The sequence below is a fragment of the Halyomorpha halys genome, unplaced genomic scaffold, assembly GCF_000696795.3.
Source record: "Halyomorpha halys isolate HHAL.00 unplaced genomic scaffold, Hhal_1.1 Scaffold124.1, whole genome shotgun sequence".
NCBI lineage: Eukaryota > Metazoa > Arthropoda > Insecta > Hemiptera > Pentatomidae > Halyomorpha > Halyomorpha halys.
This window is the reverse complement of record NW_027111282.1, coordinates 392,272-420,044: the sequence shown is the minus strand read 5'-3', so window position 1 is coordinate 420,044 and position 27,773 is coordinate 392,272. Positions and strand designations below refer to the sequence as shown.

Sequence of the window (27,773 nt, the reverse complement as noted above, 5' to 3'; positions counted from 1 at the left end):
TTTTGTAATACATAGACATACTTTTATTTTTATTTTGTTTTACCTTTAGTATGTAATAGAGTTTACAAGAAATGTTAATCTATTGTTTATACTTTATTGTACATAGTTTTTCTTTATTGCTTTTAGTTTTTACGTTTCTATATTGTATAGTATAAGTTTATAAGGATTGCTCATAAACTGGTGGGTGGGATTATGGCCTGAGTCAGCTGTTACAGCTATGTCAGCTAACAGAGGGCTATATTAGATAACCAAGTAAAACAGCTATATTAGCTGATCAAATGATATACGAGGGTGATTTGAAAAGCTCTCGGAATCACCGCTAGATGTCAGTGCTAGAGCAACGAGGTTCCCACGCAATAATCACACATCCTTTGTGAGTGAACACTTGGTGTGAGTGGTAGTGACAACTCTTTGTTGTTGTTTTATGTGTAGTGATTTGTGACAATGGAAAAACTGAGATTCGAGCAGTGATTAAGTACTTTGTAAAGAATGCTATGAAAGCAAAGGAAATTCGTGCAGAGTTTCAGAACACACTGAGGGACTCTGCTCCTTCATATTCAACTGTTGCCAAGAGGACCAACCAGTTTAAATTTGGTCGGGAGAGCTTAGATGATGATCCGCATAGTGTACGGCCAAAAAGTGCTATGATCCCAGAATTTGTCACAAAAGTGCATAAAAAGGTCATGGAGGATCGTCAACTGAAAATGTGTGACATTGCTGAAGCTGTAGGGATGTCATCTGAACGGGTATATCACATTTTAACCGAAAAATTGGGAATGAAAAAATTATCTGCAAGATGGGTGCCACGGCTCTTGACATTGGATCATGAACACACCAGATTGGAAATGTCCGAACAAAATCTGGCCCATTTTCAGCACAACCAACAAGATTTTTTGTGCCTGTTTGTGACTACAGCTGAAACTTGGGTCCACTACTATACCCCAGAGACAAAACAGCAGTCAAAGCAGTAGAAACATGCTGAGTCACCACCACCAAAGAAAGCAAAGGCAGTACTTTCGGCCAGAAGGGTTATGGCCTCAGTTTTCTGGGATTCAAAAGACTTTCTGCAGATAGATTATCTTCCTACAGGCCAAACAATTACGGGACAATACACCGCAAACCTCCTAGACCAACAACAGGAAAGATACACGAAAAAAAGTCATCTTTCATCAAGACAATGCCCGGCCACACACAAGTGCTATTGCCATGGCAAAACTTCATAAACTGAAGTACAAATTGTTGCCACATCCACCTTATTCACATGATTTGGCACTATCAGACTTTCATCTCTTTCCTAAGCTGAAAATTTTCCTAGGTGCATGGAGATTTCCTACAACAGAAGAGCTGACAGCCCAATTGGAGAGGTGTTTTGCAGGCCCGGAGGAATCTCATTTTCAAGATGGGATCAAGGCATTGGAACATCTCAGGACCAAATGCATTAGTCTACAGAGACTATGTTGAAAAATAAAAGCAGTTCCACCAAAGTAAGACACTTCTTTCTAGTACATTCTGAGAACTTTTCAAACCACCCTCGTATATAGAAGAACTTGGGAATCAATGAAGTATTCTTTAACTGGAGTCTGCATGTGTTATTTCTTATTCATTTATTTTTTTTTTAACAGTTTACTCTCGGTGATACTTAACTTACAATCATAATATCAATTATATATATTACATGTGTAATGTTTTTGCATAGTATTACAAAAAAAAAAATGAAATTAAAAATTATTTATCAAGTTTCCTTTTCTTGTTAGAATCTGTTTGCAAAATATTTAAAAAATTTCTAATGATACTATATCAAACAGCACAACTTTTCATTTTATTTCAGTATATAATAAGTCCCAATCTTTTATAATATAATAAGTCAAAATCCCTTGTAACTTATAATCATTTCTTCTGGGACCTATCCATTTCTAGAAATAATGAAGGGAAGCACTTATCTTTATTTAATGGAAGTTGTGCGGTTCTTCACCGAGATGTTGATATTTCCTAATCTTCTATATAATAATTCAGAATACATTTTCATTGTTGAGAACTCCTATTACAAAGAACTGCACCTATCTATTCCGTTTTTTGAAAAACCAGAATATTTGATTTATTGTTCGGAACATCAGGACATATGATTAAAGGTTGACTCCAAAAAATAATAGTTGCTTTATCGAACAGAACAATTTGCAGAATATAGTGGTAGTAAGATTTTATACCTCAGTAAACTTTTAATATTTGGGACAACTTTGTTACACTACTTCTGACAAGTTATTGTGTCTTTCTACTATCTCTTCCAACTAAATTCATACTAAGTCAGCATTTATCATAAAAGACTCGTTTAAATAAACACTACAGTACAAGTTCGAAACTAATACTTGATCCTCTATCGCAAGAAGAGGATCAAGTATCGGAGATCGTAAAGGAGATCTCTTTTTATGGTAACAGTTTTCCATTTTGTAGCCATTCCATTAAGACAGACTGATTAATTCTTGTTGAATTGATGACAATGCAAAACCTGCCAAGATATATTTATTAATTATCTACTAATAATTATTCCACAACGCATATGACTGTGACACATTCATATTTCGCAATGAAAAGTGAGAAGGGTTATTTACTTATTTACAAGATAATGGATATAATAAAAATAATTAAGGCTTAGGGAACCCGAAGGTTCGATGCTGATACAACCAATTGTTTTCTACATACATCTGTCCACTGACGCCCCTCCAAATCCAAATCTAATAAATCACTCTGAATACAATTTTCCCATCTACGTTTTGGTCCACCCCTCAGACATTTACAAGTTTGTTCAGAGTTTATTAATATTTTAGGGATTCGTTCGTTACCAAGCTCCATGACCTTACACGCCCATCTTATTCCATAATTAAAGATAATGGTTAAGATAACTTAATTGTAACCATATTACTTTAGCAGCAGTATTCAATAACAGGGTCAATAATACAAATATATATCAAGTACATACATAACATTTGATTAAAACTATATAATGAATATTTATAATAATGAATAATATAAATATTAAAGAAAAATCAAACATTACAATAATATATTTACCCCCAAAATAAGTTCCTGATGATGTTATCATGCGCCACTGACTTTTGTACACTCCAGGTACTTTGGGAGACACTAAATGAATCAAAATTTGAGTTGTTTGATTTGGAGCTAAACAAGGTACAGGAATTTTCTGATATTCACATAAAGTATCCCCTCCACAAAATTGCAGGCAACAACCTTGAGGCCAGTGTTCATCTCCATTATTTAATAAAACCCATACTTTGTCAATACTGAAAATATAAATATAACTACAAAATACAAGTTTAATTTAAATGCCAAGTTAAAAATAACTATATTAAATGTGAAATATAACAGCTGCAGTCCACATAATGTAAATAATGAATTGAGTTGGTATTATGAACACATAAACAAAGCTAATTTTTTTTTTTTTACATACCCCATTCAATTTTTTTTACTTACAAATGTTAAGTCTCAAGAAATTAATTTCCCATCCTGATCAAATTTTTTAGTATATCAGCCAATTTATAGGAAAATATTGCTTGGTTGTGCAATATGCATATTGGTTGTGCACTGAAGTCAACAAGTGAAAAATGAATAATTTTCAGAAATACTCAGTTGCTCATGATCTCTTGTCTCTTGGTTTATGAATGTAAAAAAAAAGAAGGAATAAAACAATTAATCAAACTAAAAAAATAAATTACTTAACCATATCACCAAATTACTTCATTGGTTCTTAAATACATGAAATATTTAGTATAAGCTAAAATAATATGCAAATGTGAAATTAATATTAATTATTACTTAAAAGACTTGGGAAAAATAACTAGTGCAAAAAAATGTTAGGACAATTAAATTATTTTAAAGTTCTGCTTGATAAAGGACTGAGGGTTAAAACATAGGAGGTGAAAAAATAAAAAGTTAAGAAAAAGTATAGAATGAAGGTTTTCCTGTAAGTTCCACCTGATTGAAAAGTTTTAGAGCATCAAATGTAGTGTTAACAGAACACACCTTACATTCTGATTATAAACACTACACAATCTTTTACACTACACACTTTCACTCATTTGAACAAATTCTAACCTACTTCTAATCAAGGTATAATCTTGAAAATAAGCAAACTTATAGCTTTTAGCCTATAACTGAATGGTAAATTTCAAAACTAAACATCTCTAATGATTAACCTCCCAAAAATATTTGGTAGACCCAACTTAAAATTAATAAGTTTTATTTTGGTCTATTTTAACTGAATGGTAATAGCTATTAACAAACAGATTGCATCAGCAGCTATACATTTTTTTTTCTATGCCACAGAAAATAGATTATTACTCCATTTTCACTCTCGCAGCCCTCTATAAGTTTACTTTTTCCTTGAGTTTTTTTGCACCTTGTTGAATACGCCTCAGACCAATACACGTCAAAATTTTGTGAGAACTACAGTTGTGGTCATATTAATTATTGCTGTAATCAATAATGGATCTCCAGCAGATATAGAGATTACACTGAATTTCTTGGCAAATTTGGTAAAAACTGTATTTTTTTCACAATTTTAACCATATTTCCAGACTGAATTCATAAGTTTAAGTACTCATTCAAAGCATAACTTAATATTCTTCAATTAATGTTTCAGAAGGGAGGGCCGTTCAAAAGTTCGAGGCCAAAAACTAAAAAAAAAAATTCAAAAATTTGCCGAGTTTCTGTACCTCCTCACTCTGGTCAGCAACTTCACAAACTTAAGATAGTATTATCTCACATCAAATGAACATATTGAAACCATTTCCAGCTTTCCAACAGGAATTCCAAGTTAACCCACTTATAATTATGATAAGATTTTCAATTTATTGTCATTAGAATTTTTAACTCCAGAAGTTTTCCCTATTTTGTGTAGGATTCCCTGACTTTTCTAGAATTAAAAAACTTCCTGAGTTTTACCGGTCGCCTGACACCCTGTAGATGTTCATAATACTAGCTCATTTTATTATTACATAATGAAATTGTGCTCAGCTACTAAAATAATCATCTAAGCTCTACTAACTTACGCTGTACAAGGAGTAATTTTGAAAATATTATTATTTGGCTCATCTCTAACCAATGACATGGCTGGCAGTTTAAGAGGTATTTCAAAATCAAAATATGATCCAACTGCTGCTTGAAGATTCCTTAAATCATATATAAAAGCATAAACATAAATAAGAAAATACTTCTTAAAATATACGAATACAGCAATAGAAGACAGTTTAAAAAATATTTAAAAACTACATAAATAAATATATATTAAATATGACAAATTAAAATTGACATATCTTAGAATGAAGAATTTTTCATTATTACACTTAAAAGGTAATAGATATTATGTTAAAAAATTATAAGCAGAAAAAAATTACTAAAAATAAAAGTAGAGATATAAAGTTTAGTAAAATATATCACTTACATACTAAATTTACAATAATTAGACACAACAATAGGTTTAAAAAGACATGAAAATTAAGAGAGTCAAGTCTCCTCTAATTTAATGAGATAGACAACCAGAGCATAAACAGCCGCTAGCCTTCAGATATATTAATAAAAATTTGAAGTATTTCAAAAAGTTACTAAGGTTCATCAAGACAATTGTTCGCAAGTTGACTAAATCATATTTAAACCCGTTATCAGTAAAGAGATGTTATCATCATATTCACTCTTTCTGTAATACATATATCTGTTCTGAGGGATTCAATCTTCCTGTACCAATTCATCACAAAAATTTCATTGACATTATCAATGATAAATTAAAGGATGGAATAAAAATTGTTATATATTTTGATAGTTTAAACAGGTTTTTTTGGGGGGCGGGAGGGGGAGGAAGAAGTAGTTTAATGGAAAGAAATAAAGCAGAAAACACAAGTTTACTGACATTTACATGTAAATGTTTGCATAAATATTTTAAAAAAATGGAAAATAGATATTAACAATTAGCTATCACAATAAATCTTCAAACGTAATTAAGGTTGTTTTTAATAATTCACTTTTATTTTAAAAAGAGCATAATGACAGCATGTGTAAAATATAATCTACAAAACTAAAGGTGTAAAATAGTCAATACAAATACACAAAAAGCTTTAACGACAAAAACTTGAAGCTACCTAAAAACCTAAGTAACAGTAAGATATGAGTTCATCTTCATATAAATTGGGTTGAAAATCAATAACTGATAAAAAAAAGATTTTTTTTATAGACCGATGGAAAAGAATAACAGAATAAATTACAGTTTAAAAAACAGATGAGGAAAAGCAACAATCATCCTGACATTGAAAGAAATCCCCTCCCCAAAAAATCAGTGTTTTACTTTGAAGATTTAAATGCATATCTCATTTATATCCATTCCTGAGAATTAAAACTCTAAATCCTGATAGCATTAACTCACCAACAAATTTTTAAAGAGCAAAATAAGAATACAATTTTGATGAAACTCTATTTTAATAAAACTAATATTATTTTAATTGATTATAATTTTGCTTTGAATACACTATAAACCTAAATAAAAAAATAACATCAGATTAGTAGCATCCATACTTCTAGCTACTATTTTACTAATATAAATTCACAATAAAATATAATATAAGTGTTTACAGTTCCTCCTTGTCTTACGCATAAGTTGATAAATATAAATTTTCCACTTGTATTAGATTTACAAATATTTTACAAAGTTGGTATTTGTTTGTATTAAGATTTTATTACCTAATATTTTCAGGATTGATTTTCATAGCAACTAAACATAGCTAAGTGGTGATTGCATGGATACAATCTACATTGGATAAATATATAATATTCTGGATCAAGATAATGAAAAATCACATTTAATTTACTCAACAATGATATTATTCATCTTCAGTACAAGAATTGATTAGAGTCCTAACACTTCGACTTTAGCACTCTGAAACTACTTTTTAAAAAAATAATAACTTAAAAGTGTATGTAATGGACATATATGCAAATAAAATTACTTTAATGTCAATAAATTAACTCTTACTAAAAATAGCTTAAAACTAAGGACAGTTTAAATGGTATTATTCATAGTTAATATGTTTAGTCATAAAACTACCAACCAATTATTCATATCCAGAAGAAAGATAGCTGAAGCAGTGCCTATATGGTTTCCAACCAACATTTTCAACTGTTTAACTAATTCATCTTTATCAGTAGTTCCTAAACACCTAAACTGTTGAAGTAGTTGTTGATCAACAAAATCTCCATCTGTTTCCATCGTTACCATAATAAAAAAACATGAAAGTGCAAAGGATGTGTCAATTACTACTAAATCAATTCAATATGAAATTAAATGTTTAATAACAGCCAGAATTCAGACTCTACAACAAAATATAACCCTTCATGAAAAAGATTACTGAGAGTAAGCTTAGGTTAAACGATGTTTATTAATCGATACTTCAATGAATACTACAAGTAGATCCAAAACAGGTTTTTTTTTTTGTTTCCTATAGAATGAAATTTCTTTACACAATTGTTAGTAATACTGTGTAAAACAAGCTGTAGCGACAGGAATTCAAAATTCTAACATACTATTATTATTTTTGCTTCAATTATATCATAACAAACGACATCCGCTTGCTCAAAAACACAAACCTCCCAAAGGATATTTTTCAGTGGAATTCGAGCCTATAATACTTAAATATTTGTAGGATTCAAGTGTAAGATCCTCAAAAGAAGTTTCATTTTGAAGACCAAGATTTCGAGCGAGTTGTCCATCTTTGAAAATTCTCTATTTCTGATTTCCTGGGATGATAAACAACAGTATGCAAGAGAAAATATAGCTCAAACCACTTTTTTGGGACCGAGCTCTAATTTTTTAGAACGATGGAAAAGATTTTTTTTTTTAAACTAATTATTAAGTACACATTAATTGTTTTTAAACCAATTTTTTCTTAAGACCAAATTAATTAGTTTTATAAAATTGTCGAGGTGGTTGTGTAAAATCTGACTCCATTTGATAATGTTAGGTACTCTTGAACAGAAGGCCTCGACAATGCATGTTCAAAATAAGTAAGGTAGCAGATTAGCAGGTTATTAGATAGGATGAGACTCCCAGGTACCAACCATAATTTCTCTAAGAATGGTAACCTCGTCCTATAGGGTACTATTCCTGTAGGTATGAAGGAGGAATACAAGCCCGGAGGGTTTCTAGCCGCCGGGTCACGCAGGAAGGTAACTTCGTTCTCCCGGGTGGTATTATTCCTGTAGATACGAAGGAGGCATGTAGGCCCCGCGAGTATCCAGCGTATCCGCGGGTCAATCCAGCCGCTAGATTCTACGGGAGGATTGAAGGTAGAGGAAGGAGTAGGTGACCAACAGGAAACACTAGCGTGAAATAGGACTTCATATAAAAAAAAAAAAGTTAGAAGAATATACTGAATGAATGTCTTATTTACTCTCCCAAGATGGTACTGTTTCAGCACCATGGGCGGGAAATTGATTCTATTAACGATACAAAGGCCGATGAAGAAAGGCATCGTTTGTAAGAACTAATTTTTTTGTGATTCAGTATATTCTTTTTGGTAAAATTAATTAATATTAAATTAAAATGTTTACAATTTTAGTACTATTTATATGTTTACATATATATAATTATACAATTATTTACTTTTTACTGAATAAATGGCTAGAGAAGACAGGTGGTGCTCCAAGGTGGCACGAACTGAAGCTCTTTGTCTTGGTGGGAAGGGATAGCAATGTTCGTACTGGCGGTCCCTGATAGATAGCGTCGCTACAAACTAAAAAAAATATGGGAAAAAAAATGTTTAGTTACATTTTTTATTTTTAAAAAATAAATAAATAAAAATCTTCCTCAATAGTTGCTTCTTTGACCCTGTATGGAGGATTAAACACCATACAATTTTTTTTTAATGTGGAGTGACCAATAATTAGTCTAAATTTGAATTTGAGAATCAGTGTTCTTATAATGGAATATCAGACCATTCCATGGTTCACGCGATATTATAATTATAATGTCAGACAACTCTTCTCCTTCTTTCTCTACCTCCAAGCTGCCACAAGGTGTGGAGGTATAACTTTACCCCATTTTTCTCCACCTGCCTCGATCATTCACCAGTTCCCTCATTTCTATCATCGAGCAGCCTCTTACTTTACCACGCCTTGTGACATAATCTGTATATATCTACCTCGGTCGGCCTCGCGAGCACATTCCTTCTGGTCTGTTCTCAATCAACCATTAATTCCTTCTTTCATCGCCCATTCTATTCACATGAGCAATTGACATTGACGTCCAATTTCACTTAACGCTGCCACACTGCCTCTCTTACTGGTAAGACCCCAAGGTTTCCCCGGATACTTTCCTTTCGAATTCGATACTTTCATTCTCCATCTCTACCTCATCGTCCCAAATAGTTTCGTCTATGTCATCCGGCTATTGTATCACTCCACTTGGATAACTGTGTACTCCTGCTACTGTATCAACCCACTTGGGCTATTGGATTACACATCTTCATTTGTTGAGGTTTTCATCAATCCTCATTCAAAGATTTTCCCGAAATCTTGTTGAGCCTTTTTCTTGAAAACATACTCGGTTACTTCTTCACACAAGAGGAGTTCGATAGACACCATCCTGTATCTGCACTGCTTCGCGCAAAGTCGGCCAGTATGCTCTGCTGACGCAAGGCAGAGCCCTCCTCTGGGTCAACGTTAGCCTATTTTACAAGCTGTATGTGAGATTTCAGAACAAGAAGGTAGATGGATACCTTAGAATACCTTACACAACTTCTTTATAAATAGTAATCGTGGCCGAATACCTAGAATGCGCTCTTCACAAGACTTGGTCCTATCATTTCCTAAGCCATTCTACCACCCAGATATTCTAAGTGAGGTGTCATATTAAGGCCTGTACCTAATATAACCTGTCGCTTACCTCGTATTCCAGTCTCAAGTCTGCAATCCTCCACTTGCTTGGAAAGAGCCCCTAATCAAATCAAACGCTCGTTGAATATCTCCTCCTCAATATTGGAGGCACTATTCTTTTAGATTGCAGCATCTAGGCAATGTAGTACTGGATTCCTCCCAATCCTCTGTTCATGACAAGACGAAGGTCCCTCATACCTCTTAGTGGACTTAGGTCGGTACCTGGTGGGTATAGCGTGGTTCGTTTTACCATGCTATCTTTTGCACTATTCTGGGACAGATCGTCGCTGGAGTATGTGTAATTTATGCACAGTTGCGCAGCTTCTTCCAGCGTGGTTGCCTGGGCACCTCTACTACGTAATGTAGCGGCTTGACCTTACCCAGTGTTTGAGATTTCAATGATGAATCTAATATTTGACGGAGGCCCGAGGAAACTTGTTCTGAAGGCCAAGGAAAATTTAGCCCATAGTTTATCTCCCTATATCTACAAAACCCGTGGTAACCTATGACAACGAAACATGGACTCTGAATAAAAGGACTAATGTATTACTATACTGGTATGAGAGAAAAATTTTGAGGTACATCCTGAAACCAATATATGATGATTAAATACAGCGGCTTTGGAAAAAATAGGGATTTATATAATAAATATAAAAACCTGATTATCCCAGCCAGCATCAGAATCCAGAGACTGAATTGTTTTGATTACTTGCAGAATTTTCCCGGCATGGCTCAATTTTATGCAATTGAAAAACCAATGTATAGGGATAGTAGTAATATCGCTGCTCAGCTTATATTGTGGCACATCTGATAACAGAAATGAATTTTGGTTTTATTTTGAAATGGAAGTATTCCAAAGATATTACCGTAGAGAGGCGTTTCTTTATCTACTGTGGTCCCTCCATAGACTGCTCCAAAGCTATTAGCGCTTTCGTAAATTAACAACAGTCAACTTAAAAGTTGGTATAATACGACAAATACAAAATAAAATAATTTTCTTTTTTGTCAGAAGCCACTATTCAAGCAAAGCAGCGATATGCTATATTACCTCTTTGTTGTTCAAAATACTGTACCCATAATGTAAACAATGTTCGTGTGATTGTGATTGACATTTAGATATAGTTTTACTTATTATTGTGTAGGTAGGAGTGAACAATGAAACAGCGATATGGGTTGGTAAGTTGTTTACTTCTATTGGTTGTTTTTTGTTCTAATTACGCATTGACTAATTATTTAAACGATGTATGTACATCTATAATAGTTAATATGTTTGGATGTTTTGATATTTTATTTCATGATGCTAGTTTTGAAAGTAATACATTAGCTGGCGGAATATAGTTTTTTTTTTTAGTATTAAATATTTTTCATCATATCTTTTACTCTTAAGTTACAATCTAAGAAAGTAGGTATGAAATTCGTGGAGATGTTGTAATGTGAAGTTTGTGTTTGCCAATTAAAAGTAGTAACATTGTTTTCTAATCTAAATATATGTATTTTAAACATCTATCCATGCTTATAATGTATAATATGTTAATCATATTTAATCCAGCACATGATTAGATTGTTATTATCATGATATTTACTTGTGATAATGGATTGCATAGTGAATTTTCCTGACGTTCTCTTATTAATATATGTGCAGAAATGGGTATTCATGATCTTTAGTTTAACATTTTTAAATGTGTTAAGTGGAAAAAATTGTGTTATATGTAGAAGTATTCCTTTCTTTTAGCGTGTTAAAATAATATAACATTTAACATGGTTGAGGGTGTGTTAATAGGTCTGCTAAATAGAGAATGACAATACTCAATAGATTAGCTGAGTTCCGTTTTCTCTGCTGTCATTTTGATAGGTTAGTTGCTCTTAATTCCTTTTTGATTTGTGTTGTTTTTGTTTTGAGACAGTTTTAAAACTGATAAAGTAATGGTTAAAGATAATAATCCTTTATGGCCTGGAAAAAATTGTAATATCGAATAGTCAGGGGGGGGACCAGTTGGCTTCCAATAATGAACCACCGTCTAGTCAGAGTATTTCTTTAAGTTTTCTCTTTTCTGAATTGTTGTCTGTCTGAAGTGCAAGATTTCTTTTGGATGATAGTTTTGCTGTTACTTGTTTTTCAGCATCTTTCACTATCTACAATCTTTCTTTTGAGCGTATTATCTAATAAAGAAAATTTGAATATTAAGTGTTGCACAGTTAACCAATTTAACTTGACATAATTCACAAAGTTTCCTTTCCTCAGTTCACATAATTATCAGTAAAAATACATACAATTATGTGTGCTATGCTAAGCTAACTTACTTTAGCTGTCAGGAGACTAATCAGTTAATTTTGTGCTTTAAGGCTGTGTAGAAAACAAAGTATATATTGTTAGATGGTATTGTGTATACAATATATGAATTTAAAAAAATCATTTTTATAGGAATTTTTTTTTGTTTTGAACATTTTATGTAAACCATATGGTTTAGTCAGGTTCTGTACAATATCCCAAACTTATTTTTATCAAAACGTTTGGATTATTTGAAAATTCAATTTTTTTATTTTCTACAGTAACTATAATTTTTACTTTATCTCATTGTTAATTATAAAGCTAAGAGAACATTTACAAGCAAAGCACCTACCTGCAAAATTAATTAACCTGCATTGGTGTAATTTAGAATTCAAGAGCCATGAAATATTGTACCTTCTTATGCACTTTTTTGGCTTTTAGTTGTGGGGAGGGGGGTGTAACTCTGCCATGTTGTAGAATTAAAAAAATAAACAATTAAAAAAACACTATTTTACTGTGTCTTACTCCTTATACCGCCTTAATGACTCCTTTTTCTTGATTTCTGATTACTGATTCTGTATTAGAAATATTCTTCTGCCTTAAAAAGATTTTTCTACAAACAAACCAAACTTTGAAATGAAGTAAGATTTTTCCCTACACCTAAGCCAAGTAAACTTTGTTTTATTGGTTGAATCTTCATAAAACAGATCTGTTCTTCTCTATTAGAGGTATCCCTTACAAGCTATATATATAAAAGTTAACAATAAAGGTTTAGAGCTGTTGACAAGCCTAATAAACCAGTCTAATTTTGCCATTGCCACATAACTAAAGAATTACCATATATATTTTTTATTATTTAATGATAGTTTCAAACAATGGTTATTTTATTTATTTTTATTGTTTATTATTTTTTTCAGCTTCTATTTCTTCCTAAAATGGCAGTGTTCATAGACAATTTTGTATTTAACTGCATAAGTATTGGGTTACTGACTAGTCTAGACTAAGAAACAAAAAAAAAAAAAAGATATATATATATATATATAAAATAATGGTAAGGAAATTTTTAATTGGATTAGTTATAGTTTTTATTTTTAATTATTATTTTATCAATTCTGTTAAATGAATTATTCAAACAACTTAAAACACTAATTTCATTGTTCTAACCGACAAAATTTTCCATATGCTAGTATGATAAAGCATTCAAACATATTTACAATTATATGTTGCTTTTATAACTTAGCTGTACAGCTTGATAAGATGAATAATACAAATAAAGGCCAAACATTGCTTTATTTTGAATTAGATGTTGATAATGTACTTAAATTTTAAGACTGCCTGTTGAAACAAAACAGTTTTGGTCCTGTTGCAAATGGCTAAATCACTGTCAGGTGATACAAACAAAAATAACCCATTGGTTATGTAAAAAATGAAAACCTTATCTCCAGAAAAGCAGCAGAAGATATCCTTGTGTATTCCAGAGTGGAACCATCAATATAAGCCCTTCAAGGAAAAAAAATTAAGATAAAGAAAAAAGTGATAGAAACCATTTGTGCTACTTGGTTCCAGTGAGAGAAGCTGTACCTACGTTTCACTGCACTTAATTACAATTTATATTATAATTACATATCAAAAATTGGTTTTGAAGAATAAGTAATACATAAAAAATAAATAAGTAGTTACAATATTTGCAAACAACAAATCACAATGTTCAATATTTATATTATCTATACCATTATAATATTGTTTTAGTTTGGGGGAAGTAAAAGGTAGTTAAACAGAAGGGTTTAAAATGAGGGAAGGGTTGATATATGATATATGGTAGAGGGAATGGAGTTCCAGCAAAAGGGAGCTAGTGTAAAAAAGGATTTGTCATACACAGCAGTTTCGATGAGATAGAGAGTAGATTTCAGATGGACGGTATCTGGTAGTACGAGATTGGACTGAAAATTTGAAATGCAGGTTTTTTAGGATATTGAAGGGGCGCTGAATATTAATTATGAGGAATTGAAAGGATTTTAGGAAGTACTGGAATGAAGGCTAGAGCTTCTTCTTTTCGGCGTAATAATAGGTTATGTGTATATCTCTGGTGATCCTAAAAACAAATCGTATTGAGCAATTCATAAGACATTTAAGTTTAGCTTTGGGTGCACCCGAGAGGCCACTGTATACCAGGCAGCCATAATCAAAGTGATGGAAACAAGAGAGGAAACTAGGACTTGACTGGTTTTAAGTGGAAGGAAATAACATATTCTATTGAATTGTTTGAAGGTTGCCATGGTTGGATGGGAAATTCGAGAGATATGTTGTTTCCAGGGGAGCGCGGTAGCCATGGGGTTAAATGTGTGGCTACTAACTTTAATGACCAGAGTTCGAATCTGGCTGGGCAGAAAATTGTTTTCTGTTATACTGTAACTGTGACTCAACTCCTATGGGTTCTGAAGCCCTCCTGGGGTCCACCCAGTCTCTTGAATTGGGTACCCTTAATTGGGTACGAATCTGGCAGTCGAGAGTGATTCTGACCAAATCACCTCCTTGCACAACCGTTGGTCTAGTAATAGTACTTCTTTACAAAGTACTGAACCCCTGACCCACCATGGGTGGTAGCGGTACAGATTTAAATTTTTTTTGTTGTTTCCAGGACAGAGTTTGATCAAAAGTGACTCCAAGATTTTTGACTGACGTATTAAATGAGATAGCACTATTCCTTAGGATAAGGTTGGGAGGTCTTGGGATAGATTTAAGGAGAGAGGAAGATCTGATTATGATGGCTTTAGACTTTTTAGCATTTGACATAAATTTATTATTGGTTGCCCCAGTGCTTATTCTGTTTATGTCTTCTTGTACTTTAAGAATAACATCAGCTGTATCATTAGGATTGAAGGAAAGGTAAATTTGTAAGTCGTCGGTATATAGATGATACTATATATACACCAACGGATCTGCCACAAATATTACTATAAACAGTTGGGCCAGTATCCATTTACAATGTCCAGTATCATTACAATTATGTGGAACATTATTGAAAAAAGTTATTCTAACTGCGTCTGCTACTTTGAATTATCAGGCTGAGCAAGAAGCCAACTATTAAGCTTCAAAACTGCTTAGGACACTAAAGAGACTAAAAAACTGAAAAATTGTGTTCCTTACTGATGCAGTGTCAGTGTGGCAATCCCTCAGGCTAAAGTGAGAAAACTTGTTAGGGAACTTGCTCAGGAAATGCTTGATGGGCATTCACAAGAAGTCATCCTGCAAGGTATCCTCGGACAGTGCGGCCTCCATGGAAATGAGAGGAGTTGACCTTTGAGTCTGCTGGTTGACTGTACCCTCAACTTCGAAGAAGTAAAGATTTAATAAAGTTAACATTAGCCAACGAAGGGTTAGAAGCCACCCACATTACAACCCCAAACATGCCGATCATGAACTCACTTTATGAGAATTAGCTTATCTTCCCCCTTTTCTTCAGGCTCAGAGCTTACCTATTATGAAAGCTTCATATTGGTTTCAGTTCCCTCTGCGCGTGCGGATAAGGTAAATAGAATGCCAAGAACATATTCCAAATGTGTAAGCTCTTTCTGAGCAATGTAGACTGATCTGGCCGGAATGTTTTGTTTTACTTTCTTCTTCATCTGTTTTTTCCCTTGCAGGGCTTGTATTGATAGTTCCACTCTGGCCTATATGGTCAACAAGGACATCTCTTGCTGTTTTTCCATAGATAAGGTTTTCATTTTTCCCTAATCAAGGGCTTATTTTTGTTTGTGTCACCTGATAGTGATTTAACAAGTTTCCTTCACTCTGTCCATGTTCAGGCCCTCTATTTACTCGTGCTAGGCCTTTTTTCCCCCTTTATTTGTCTCATACCACATTTATCGAAGGTATTGTCTTTTTCACTTTGCTTTCCTGCTTGTAATAAGGCAGAGGCAAAGCACTTGGCAGATATATTTACAATCTTTGACCTGACATTGATATAGGACCTGTACCTGTTCACAAGGTCAGTGTAGATGTCATATTTGACCTTCTTGAAGTTTCATCTAGGTAGCGAAGTTGCTTCAGTTTGTAGGAAATTCCTGTGTATTTTGAGTGTGGTTGGCCTTAGGTCACTTCCTCCAAGTTAGTTTGTCATTACCATGTATAGTGATAGATAAATTGTTATTAGCAAACACCAAGTCTGGAGAGGTAGTTAATTTCAAGGTACTTGAGTGGAATGAAGGAGGATCATCATGTCTATTGATAAGTTGTGGAAGACTTCAACTTCGAAGGAAGAAGCTTTCCTAGTTCTTGTTTAGCCCACAAAGGCAAATGATCTTTGAAGATCTTGAAATTACTAGGCAGGTGTTCTCGGTAATAGCTTACATAGAAAGGTTTTTATCATTGGTACAACAGTACATGTTCAGTTGTCTGTCGCTGATCTGAATCAATATTCTAGGGATTTCTGTTTCAATGTTTTGATGCTCATATTGCAAAAGTATATCTTGGCTGGGAGAGAATTTCATTCCACCATGAAGATACCATCCTTATTTTGATGACATGATCTTTCCTGAAGACCTAGGAGAGCCTGATAGGCTCACACTAAACTATTGGTTGAGATAGGTTTCCTGTATGCAAGCCATGTCTATTCTAACAATGTTGTCACAAGACATGTTGATTTAGCCTCAGTCCATTTTCTTCTGTGGTGATTATTTACCATGTCCCTAATTTCTATTAAAAAGCAACCTCTTACTTTCCCAATCCTGGTTATGTAATGCATATACATCTACCTCGGTTGGTCTTATAGGTACCTCATAATCTACTTTTCCATCTTTGCGAATTATTTTTCCCAAGTACTTAAAGGCATCCACAAATTAAATAAGTATACAATTATCACTCTCTTATAATCAGTATAGGTTTTTTCATTTTATATTTATCCTTTTTATTAGAATTCAATAAATAAATTATAATATTATTTGAACATGAGAAAATACCTGCAGAATTCCTTATGACAGACCCTATGGTTATCGCCCAGTATCTTCATCCACTGTTCTGTGATATGTGGAAAATGAAAGATATATCTGAAGATTGGAAGATGGGACTGTTGGTGATTGCCTGTTGATCCTACTAATGAAATGTAAACCTGCAAGCTGTTCGAACTGGAGTGATTTCATGCTCACCTTAGTTCTCAGCAAGATTTTGACCTGCATTATTCTTAGTAGAATACGAGATGCTGTTGACACCAAACTAAAAAAGGGAGGTTAAGGACAGGAAGATCCTGCACTGATGAGATAAATATCTTAAGAATTATTACTAAGCAGTTTAATAATTTTCATTCCAGTTAATTATTCCAAGTTTCAAGCTACGTTCTATTTTGTCTTCATAAACTTAGAGAAGACTTTTAATAGCTTAGCTATGCTGAGGGCAAAGTCTGGAAAGCCATGGAGGTCTTTGGAATCCCTAAAACATAGTAAATATAGTTAAGTAAATGTACAAGAACTCCTTATGTCCAGTAATCCACAGTGGTAGACTCTTGAAACCTTTCAAAATCAATACAGGTATAAAACAGGGATGTATCCTCTTCACTGTATTGTTTCTAATCGTTTCATATTAGGAAAAGAAAAGAGGATTGCAGTGGAAGATCGCAGACAGGCTTAAAGATCAGAACTTTGTAGATGATATACACTATTTCACCCAAAGTTTCTGTGGCATCCAGCATAAATTATATAACCTAAAAGGGGAAGATCACAGTGCTGGTCTCAGAATTAATGTTTCCCCAGAATGAGTGTGGAAAATCTGTATATAAAGGAATTGGCGTTAAAAAGGGTTGACAAATTCTAGTACCCTAGAAGTATTATGAATTAAGATGGAGGAGGCAATGAGGATGTAGAGAACCGGGTTAGAAAAGCCCAGAAAGCATTCTCACAACTCTGGCCAATGTGGAGATTGCAAGAGATCTGGAGGAGGATAAAGATTGAGCTCTTCCACAGGAATATAAAATTTGTACTTTTTTATGCATTTGATAGATGTTAAGTCTCTAAGCAGGTAACAAAAAAGCTTTAGACCTTCATAAATAGATGTATCAGAACTATACTAAGAGTGTGGTGGCCGAAAACTATCTCCAATGTTGAGGTTTGGAAAATAGCGCAGCAAGGACCAATTGGCAAGGTTATAGAGCTTTGTAAATTGAAATGCCTTAGGCACACCCTCAGGAAATCTTACTGATATAACTCAACAGAGTCTAGAATGGAACACCCAGGGATGCCTCAACCTAGAGGTGATCCATGGAAAAAGAAGTGTTAAAAGCAGGTCAGATGTGTTCCAGGTTTAAACAAGTAACTAAGTACCAAACCAAGGTGGATGGCAGAACTTCTTGGCAGCCCTTTGTCCCATCTTAGGGATTCCAGGATTGAAGCCATCATCATACATCATTATTTGAATATATTTGTTTCAAAATTTTTCTCTTAAATTCTCCTTGTTAATATTTTTGGCTATCTTCTATTTTTAAGAGAACCATTATGCCTATACCTTCTCTTTTGGACTGAAATGAATGATAATTTAATTTACTTCAAACTCGTTCTACATGATTTTTTTTGTCAAACAAATATTATTGAAAATATTTCACTAAATAAGAGACAGTTATGACAATTTTTTACTTTTATTGAATAATTATCAATATTTGAAGAGCTTTTGCTGCGTGTTCTGATTGTAATGATAATTTCGGCGGCAAACCCACCTTGTTTGCCGCTGCTACTATTTTAATGCCCCAGCTGCCTTCCAACTGCACAGTTGACGGCACTTGATAGCCCTTTCTTCGAATCTGTTATGATAGAAGCACTCATACTCCTCGAAGCCCTATGATCCCTGTTGGGCAACCTCTTATCACAGCAGCTCATCCTGGATCCCATTAGCGCTTTCAGAGCTGCTAATTCCACAGTTAGGCCATCAATTGCAACCCCAATGTCTTCCATCCTTGAAGAAGTAGGTGCTGAGTGACTCCACATAATAGAAGTGTAATAATAAACAGGAATCGTTAGGTACACTCTTTATTATTCTAAACAACAATGTTTATACTTCAACATAAAACAACAGATTCAACTAATATTCAGTTTTTTTAGACATACCAAAAACACACCTAGTTAATTAATTGATTAAATGGCAAGAGGTTTCAACACTGGGTTTGACACTAAAAAAAATGTAAAATAATGATACATTAAATGAATTATAAATAAAAATAGGTTTAAAAGAAATATACTAGAGAAATAAAAATGTTGATAATAATTTCGGTAGTAGCAAACCCATTTCAAACAGTCTGCTAACGTCGACTATTGCTGCTGAAGACATTAACAATGTTACCACCACAAGCTATATCTTAAAAAGTAATAGTCATGCTGAACTCATAGTTTCGAATTGTAGCAAAGTTTATCGACTTTAAAATAAAACATAACTGTATTCTGTATGTGGACAGTTTAGGCTTTATGTAGTAGCAATTCAGAAAATGGTACAAATTTTGATTAATATCCGAAATATTAAGATTGATATTCGAATATATTAAAAATATAAATATTCGAAATATTAAATTTTATTAATAGTAATGGTCATGCAGAACTCAAAGTTTCAAATTGTAGCAAATTCAATTACTTTAAAACAAAACAAAACTATCCTGTGTGGTAATAGTTTTATAGAGTTATGCAGTAAGTAAAAATTGAGTAAATGGTACAAATTTCGATTAATATGCGAAATATCATTCTAGTTTCAATAAAAACAACCTTTATGTGGTAAAACCATTTTTTGTTTTATTAGTTATGTAGACGTAATTAAAATTTTATATATTGAACCCAGACACAAAATTAATTTTGACTGGTGTTATAGGAGAGTTTTTAGAAATTATATACTCAACTCTGGACCTGACATTTGACCTTATGGCATCTTAATTAGAATATTTCCAGTGATTGAGTGTGCACGTTTAAAGTGATCTATAGATTTTTTTTTTTTATCACTAACATTTTATTTCAAAGTATTTCTGACTCTTCCTTGTATGATTAATAACTATTTGAAATTAGATTAAACTTTTAATGTACACGTACATTTTTGTTGCAGGCTGATGAACCTCCTTACTTAGCTGTAGGCACAGAAGTGAGTGCTAAATATAAAGGTGCATTTTGTGAAGCCAAAATTAGAAAAGTTGTTCGGAGTGTTAAATGCAAGGTAATATGTTTTGAAAAATTTACTCAAAAAATAATTTTTTTTCATAAAGGATACATGATCTGATATCTAGATTCACTCATTAAGATCAAAACTAAATATTAGTTCTTCTACTTTATCATCTTCAGTGCATTTTTTAGAATGAAGGTGCTTTAAATAGTTAAATTCAGTTCTTACAGGTCTCAGATTAATGCCTTATTTTTTTCTATTGTTGTTATTTTCTTATGTCCAAGAACTAACTGTAACAAACTGTAAGAAGGTAGAGTAGACAAACACATTTTATTTTCTCAAAAAAAAAAAAAAAAACCCATCCCAATACTTAATATTATAATACATTCTACAGGACTGATCCAACCTGACAAATTTGATACCTTGGCTTACTGTTGGACAAAAAACTGATTTGTAACCAACTCTCCCGCTGGTATACCGATTTGAAGTAGCTCTATCCAACCTCCTGAAGGCAATACCTCCTTGGTGTTTTCCTATTCCACGTTCTTAAAATATAAAAAACCTACCTATATCCTTGATCTCCTCACTCTTCATTCTTCCATTCACTCATTAAACACTAGATCCCAACCGATTGATTTATATATGCCCTCCTATAGAACAGCCTTTATCAGCAAATCCTTCGTCATACGTGCAACCTCCTTCTGGAATTCTCTTCCCATCTCCATTCGCCAATCCTCATCCATTCTTTCCTTTAAACAACACCTATTCCTTCACATATTGTATAACCAAACCTCCACATTATTATAATAAAATAAATAGGCATATATTGATTAACATTATAAACAGTAGTTAAGCCAATATCCCGATGTAATGTCATTTTACTTACTGGAAACTTGTAAATGCTTGCCAGACTAAAATCTTAAAGTATGAACCTATTTATATTCTTAGGGGACACATGTCCCAGAATAAAATTATTTTTTTCATTTCATTTTACAAATTGATATTTTCAAACATTCAATACAGATAAATAAGAGACTTGCTTTTGTAGGTAAAGCAAGGTCACATATCCAGAGATACTGAAGGTCATATTTGAATCCACTTTAATTAAAAAATATTCTGGATCATGTTTGGTATACAGTAAGTAAAAAAAAAATATTATGAGAAAAATACTTCAAAGACTCATTGCAGTTATAGTAGATAAAGTCTTCAGTATGCTCTCATTTGGGACAGATACTCTTCTTGCTAGAATTCTTAAGATAAATTCAAAAATATTTGAGAAAACTGAATTGTACATAATTAAAGTACTGTAACTAACTACGAACATGGTTTAAAAGGTGCTATAGAGCTACAAATTCATTTTTCAAAATGGTTACATTGTACATCATTTGCACCTGTTTTTAATTAAATCTATTTTCGAAATGATAATTTTAAGTTAAATATCTAATCCTTAGTTTTTCTTAAAAAATTGTTCTAGTTAAATTTAAATTACGTTTTATTTATGGTTTTAATATTTTATTTATTTATGTTATTTATTCTAGGTTATTTTTAAGCAAGGCCTCGGGACAGTTACTGTTACTGATGATCAAATCAGAGGACAAATAAGGGTAAGTTTGATGAATTATTTAACATTTTTACTTTCTCAAGCTTGATATTGAAATTTAAGACTTAAGTGTTTCAAATGTAATAATGGATTGTAAAGTTCTCTTAGAGCTAGAGAGAGAAATACTTTATTCATCTATGCTGCCCAAATACATCAGGTTGCTATATCACACAGCATACTTATCAATTCGTAATCAGACATATATAAATTACATATAATTACATAGTAATAAATAATTACATGGTAATAGTTTATAAAATAGAAAGAAAACAATTTTTTTCCCTACAGTTTCCTTTTACAATCAATTTTGGTCTATTCACCAAATACAAATATTTCAATTCATTCCTTTTTTTCCCCCCTTTTCTGTTCCTCCAATTTCACCATTTCACAATTTTTAATTCACCCAATCAACAAATTCGCTCTCCTGAATTCACCCTCCTAGATCCTCCTCACTGACCCTTTTAGACGGCAATGCGAGATCAGACCATCAATAGTAGTCACAGCAGTAGATCAGTTTACCAAAAAACAAACAAATAACTACATTTTACGAGAACAAGATTAACACTTAGATTCAAAGGAAAATATAATAAAAAGCCAGTTACAAGAAACACTTGAATGGATAAAGTTTTAAAAAAAATAATAATAATACTAATAAAATAAAATAATTTAATAAATAAATAAGTTAAAACACTCAAATCGACAGGTCCACATTTTAAAATAATTAAATAAAACAATGAATAATCTCCTAACTAATTCCCGTGCAGGTGATGGTGTATGATGCCCAGGGAGTCCAAAATAATATTTTCTGCTAAGATCGCAATATCCCGATGCTAACACATGCCCTTCTAAGAAGCTCCTTGTTCTATCTGGTATTGTTCCGCGAGATTCAAACCAGAGGCCTCTCACGGTGAATTCTCTCTCTCCGAAGGTCTCGAAGAATTTTTCCTCAAGGAAAGGGACGCCCATTGATGGCCTTGATACTCCTGCAGATATTGGTATCAATGCCCTCCATTATCGCAGAACGTATCTTTGTAAGGGGAGCCGTCTGGAGAGGGTAAACAAGGCCCGGGAACAAGTACTGATTGGTAACGTTGATTTGAGGTCACTAATTTATCAAGGTTATTATTTAGCTTTGTCATCACCTCTTCTCCAAATACTAGCTCTCCCGAGAATGTACATCCAAAATATTTGATGGTGTCCTTGGCTTTTGCCGTTTAGATGAGCTCTGTATTCTCAAGGGAGAGCTTTGTTGACCGCAGCTCTCCTTTGTCCAATATGATACCCACACTTTTCTTTGTATTAATTGCCAAACCAATCTCCGCGAGTAGCCTCTAGACACTTTATTATTCTTTCTGCAGAACTTCTGTCGCGCGCCGTTACAGCCTGATCGTCCGCGAACCCTGTGAGGACCACACTCTCTTGGTCACTTTTCAGGTCATATCCAAACTTATTGGCAAACTCCTGATCACAGAGCTCGCGGTACAAATGATCGATTGCTAGATTGAACAGTGAAGGGGACAAGGGCACCCCCGTAAGACACTGATCTGGCTATTCGTGTGTGTTCCTATATTGATCTTTATCTTATTTGTGGTTAGGAGAGCCGCAATCACATTTTTAAGGTCGGATGACACCCCTCTTGCCTCCAGCGAGCTCACTATGTGTCCATGACCAACGTTGTCAAAAGCACCAACCACGTCGAGAAAAACCACCTCACAATCTTTTTTCCTATTTTTGGCATCTTTTATGATTGCGTCGATGATTCTGGCGTTTACATGTGCTCCTGGTAGACCTTTGAGGAAGCCCCTTTGACTTTTGCTAAAGGTGACCTGTTTTCTCAATTCAATATCCAGAACCTTTTCGATGATTCGGCGCACAATTGAATATATCGTTGGCCTCCAGGAGGAAATACTTTTCGGGTCTCCCTTTCCCTTGTATACCAATATTGTGCGCCCTTGGCGTAGAAGCTCTGGTACATATTCCACCTTCAGCATGATCTCCGCAATATACTTGATGATGTGTGTTACTTCGAAGTATTTTATTGTGCTGACTAACACACCATCCGGCCCCGGAGATAAGTCAAATTAAATTTGGCATCTGGGCTTTCTCATAATCTGCACGTTTGCGGAGATTCTCTTTTTCAAAGAGGCTTCTGAAATGCTTCTCAATGTCAGATATCTTTAATGGGGATTGCTTGGGAGCATCAGCATTCATAATGATCTGTACCACTTTTTTCCTTCTATTGTAATAATTGTATTGCACTAGCTTATAGTGGTACTGCTCCTGCCGACAGTTTCTGTCTGCCTTGTTAGCGGATTCGACACCTTCCCCGCACCCTTGTCGGCCATTTCGGTTTTATTTTTTTTCATTTTATAGACTTTTATGGCAGGGTGCTGCGGGCCTGGCAGTTTGGCGTTAATATTTTTAAGGAGACTCAAGAAATCGCCCATTGTCTTGTCGAAATCTGCTGAGTTGAAATTTTGAACTTTCATAATATCCTGAAAGACAGAAATTTACTCATTTCTACTTTGATATGGTCTATCTCCCCCTCTCTGACCTCATCATTTCTTACAATGCTTAATAAGCCCCTTAGTTTGCCTCGTTGGGATGCTTTTTCGCTATGTGGGTTCCAAGACCTCTATCACCATTAAAATGCAGCCCACAGATTGGACAGACTTTATCAATTGTCTGTGGAGGAGGATCTTGTTTGTCTTGTTCTTTTTCTGTCTCCCCATTTGTCTGCGGTACTGTAGGCAATCTTGGGAAGACGTTAGTTATAGTTGTAGCTCTTTTTCAACTATTTACTTGTTTTCATAGTGGTGAATACTGAAAATTGGATTTCACATAAAAATACATTACAAACAGTAGAAACAGTTATATTGTTTTGAAATAACAAAGATTTATAGTTACTCTCCACTAAAATTCATCCAGAATTGTGGTTTATCTCTTGATAGTGTAAATATATCCAACTCATTCTTTTGTGAAATTTCCATAGCTTCAGTTTTTTCATTAAAGCTTTTACTTTATATTTTTGGACAAGAGAGTGGTTTTATGATCTCTGAATTGGTTTATTAGATGCAATTTCCCAACAGTTAGAACAAAATAGCATGATTTGACTCAGTAAAATGATTGTTCGTTCATTCCACAAATGTGCCTCTTTATAGTGGCTTTCTTCTGATTATTTATCTTGTCCAATATTCTTTTTAAAAATGTTATGGGTTTCCCAATGTATTCAGAATGTTTCATGATTTTGTTTTAATTTAACTTGTCCCATACCATCTGAAGTTAAATCATCTTACCACAACAGATTGGTTTTTCTGTGCCACAGTAATAATACATGTGACTCTTAACGAATTATTAGATGAACTATATTATCTTTTTTTTTGGGGAGGAGCTTTACCCTACTTCTTTTTTGCCTTTATTCCCATTTGTATCAGAATCATTGCCTTTATTATACTATAAGTCTAATAAATGATGTATTTTTTATTTTAAATTTTGACTTTAAAAAAAAAAAACCGTTTGTCTAAAAATATTTATAAATAAATATTTATTTTCAATGATAATTGAACATAATCATAAAAATCTATTGACAACTATTTTTAGAATGAAATCATAATAAAAACGATATCACATTTTGCCTATATGGTTCCATTGACACTGTAGGTACAGGTGATATTTTAATTTCGGACTATTTTCACATGCAAAATGTAGAATGTTTTTTATTTTGTTTTTTGTACCATAGAAACATATCGTTTGGAAAAGTTTCATTTTAAAATTTTCTATTCTAGATAAGTCTTCAATAGGAAATAAATGCATATATCTGCTGACAACTGGACTTCAAATATTTTGCAAAATTTCAAGACTTTCTTTACCTAATTGTGGTGGGAAAATAAAAAGACAAAATTACAATCTATCACTAGCTCAGTATATAGCTCATTAAGACTAATCTTTCTATTATCATTCACTGAGCAGACATATACTGCAAAGAAAAACTTTGAATAGTGAATTAGAAAAAGAGTCATCATTAGATAGGTCCTTCTGGCCTATTAGCTCTGTCCACATGCTGCCATAAAGGCAATAGCTATTCCTAATAAATCCTCCCTGAACCTATCTGAGATTATATGTGGACTTAATACAGATATACCCCTTATAACTACTCTAAATATTTAAAAATCAAACCACTTGGGCTCCTAAGGCAAGAATCATGTTGTTAATTCACCTTTGGAATGAACAATAATTACCAAAATACCCCTAGAAACCTACATTTCTTCAAGAAATACCTTATTCTTATAAAAATTCACTTCCACTTCCAGAAAGAGAATTATTACTTTGACTTATTTATATTGATCTTGTAGATAGAATCACTTCTTACTCCTTCCTCCCTTCGATTTTTAAATCCAGCAAAATATAGTTTTAAAACTTTAAGTAGTGGATCTGCATTAGTTGCCGTAGTCCATGCATGAAAAACGTTTTTGATTTCCATCATCTCATGATTATTCGATATTGTGAGAGTGTAGAGATAACTAGGCTTTGTAGGAGTGAGGTTAATGGACAGAGGTACTGTTTTCATTGGGAACTGGAGTAAGAAATGGAATAATTTTGTTTGTATAAGGCCTGAAAAGGAGATAACTTTTTTTTTAACTTTAAATTTAGAATTTTTTAAATTTACTTATTTAAATTTAAAATTATTAACTGACACCTTCTGAATAGTTTTTTCTGTACAATGGCCTTATAATTTATGCCTTAGAAATCTGTTATATGGAAGTGTGATCCATTCTTGAATGTATCCCTGTTTTAACTTGTAAAATTTGTCAATTAAGGTATGTTTGTCTATTGTTCTATGTTTGTAATAGCTATTGTGTTTTTATTTTTTAGAATGGTGTTTTAGTAGAAGCTCGACATCCTGAAAAAAAAGAGTTTTTTGAAGCAACTATAGCCAAAGTTCAGGATTGTAGTCAATATACTGTTGGTAAGTATTTTTTTATTTTTATATTTTTTTTCTTCTAATATTTAGGTTACCTGGTTTTGTCACTGATTATATTATGTTACTTCAGGGTTTATAAAAGAAGTTCAGTGCACCATACACCCTCCAAAATTTGCTAGTGACAAGATTTTTGGGTTTTTTACAATTCTTTTGAGAGGTCATGGTACTAATTATAATTTAGTTTCTTTTTTGTCATTAAAATCATTTGTTTGATGGCAGCTATACAAGGTCCTATCCGAAAATTATAGGGCATTTTTAGACAGCAGGTAATAATAAATAGTAGTACACTTATCAGGATCTTAGTTGTCCTATTACGACCATTTTGCATATTACCAGCTCCAACTGACTGAAGAGCCTACCTAGAGTTTGTTTCATATTTGGTAGAAAACTGGCCAAAACATGTACTCAAACCAATATATTGTTTATTCAAGCATTTGATAATGTTTTTTTTTTTAATTCAGGATGTTTGACTGAATTGAGTGTTTTAAAGTGTATCATAATTCTATTGATATTTACCATATTAAAGCCTTCATTCATTCTGCATTGCCATTGTCCAGATTCTCCTATTTAATAGTGTCAGGGCAATAATTGAGAGACAAGACACATTTTCAATTGGTTGTTTACTAAATTTTTTGTTTTGTTTTTTGTATTAAAAAAATGAACTGGGTATTATAAATTTTCTTGTTTAATTAATTATAAACATTCTTTAAGTTTACAAGCACAGTAGTATCCTGCTAATCCATCCTTGTTGGGACAGAGACATTGTCGATTTAATAGAAAGTCAGTTCATCTGGAGTGTTTAAAAGAATAGAACTCCAATTTAACTCATATCTTAGGTGAAAATTGAAATGAAATATAGAACTCAATATGTAGGT

At 33.1% G+C, this 27,773-nt stretch overlaps 2 protein-coding genes across 4 annotated transcripts in view; one reads left to right on the top strand and one right to left on the bottom strand.

Moving 5' to 3' along the window:
• The window catches only part of LOC106678121 (protein ILRUN), a 15,396-nt gene extending 7,957 nt beyond the window's left edge, over positions 1 to 7,439 (bottom strand). Inside the window, exons 1-3 of the mRNA XM_014416452.3 lie at positions 7,110 to 7,439; positions 5,064 to 5,183; positions 3,067 to 3,296 (exon numbers count right to left, since the gene is read on the bottom strand). Of these exons, the coding sequence (XP_014271938.1) occupies positions 3,067 to 3,296; positions 5,064 to 5,183; positions 7,110 to 7,276 (517 nt within the window). The 5' untranslated portion in view covers positions 7,277 to 7,439. The remainder of the gene's footprint in view (positions 1 to 3,066; positions 3,297 to 5,063; positions 5,184 to 7,109) is intronic.
• Positions 7,440 to 10,992: 3,553 nt separating this feature from the next.
• LOC106678116 (AT-rich interactive domain-containing protein 4B) overlaps positions 10,993 to 27,773 on the top strand; it is a 73,922-nt gene continuing 57,141 nt past the window's right edge. For 2 of the 3 annotated variants that reach the window (XM_014416439.3, XM_014416436.3), the window contains exons 1-4: positions 10,993 to 11,106; positions 20,264 to 20,371; positions 21,856 to 21,921; positions 26,790 to 26,883. In XM_014416439.3, coding sequence (XP_014271925.1) covers positions 11,086 to 11,106; positions 20,264 to 20,371; positions 21,856 to 21,921; positions 26,790 to 26,883 — 289 coding nt within the window. In that variant the 5' untranslated portion in view covers positions 10,993 to 11,085. Of the gene's footprint in view, positions 11,107 to 13,116; positions 13,251 to 20,263; positions 20,372 to 21,855; positions 21,922 to 26,789; positions 26,884 to 27,773 lie in introns of all 3 variants that reach the window. The other variant, XM_014416438.3, reaches the window with a different exon arrangement.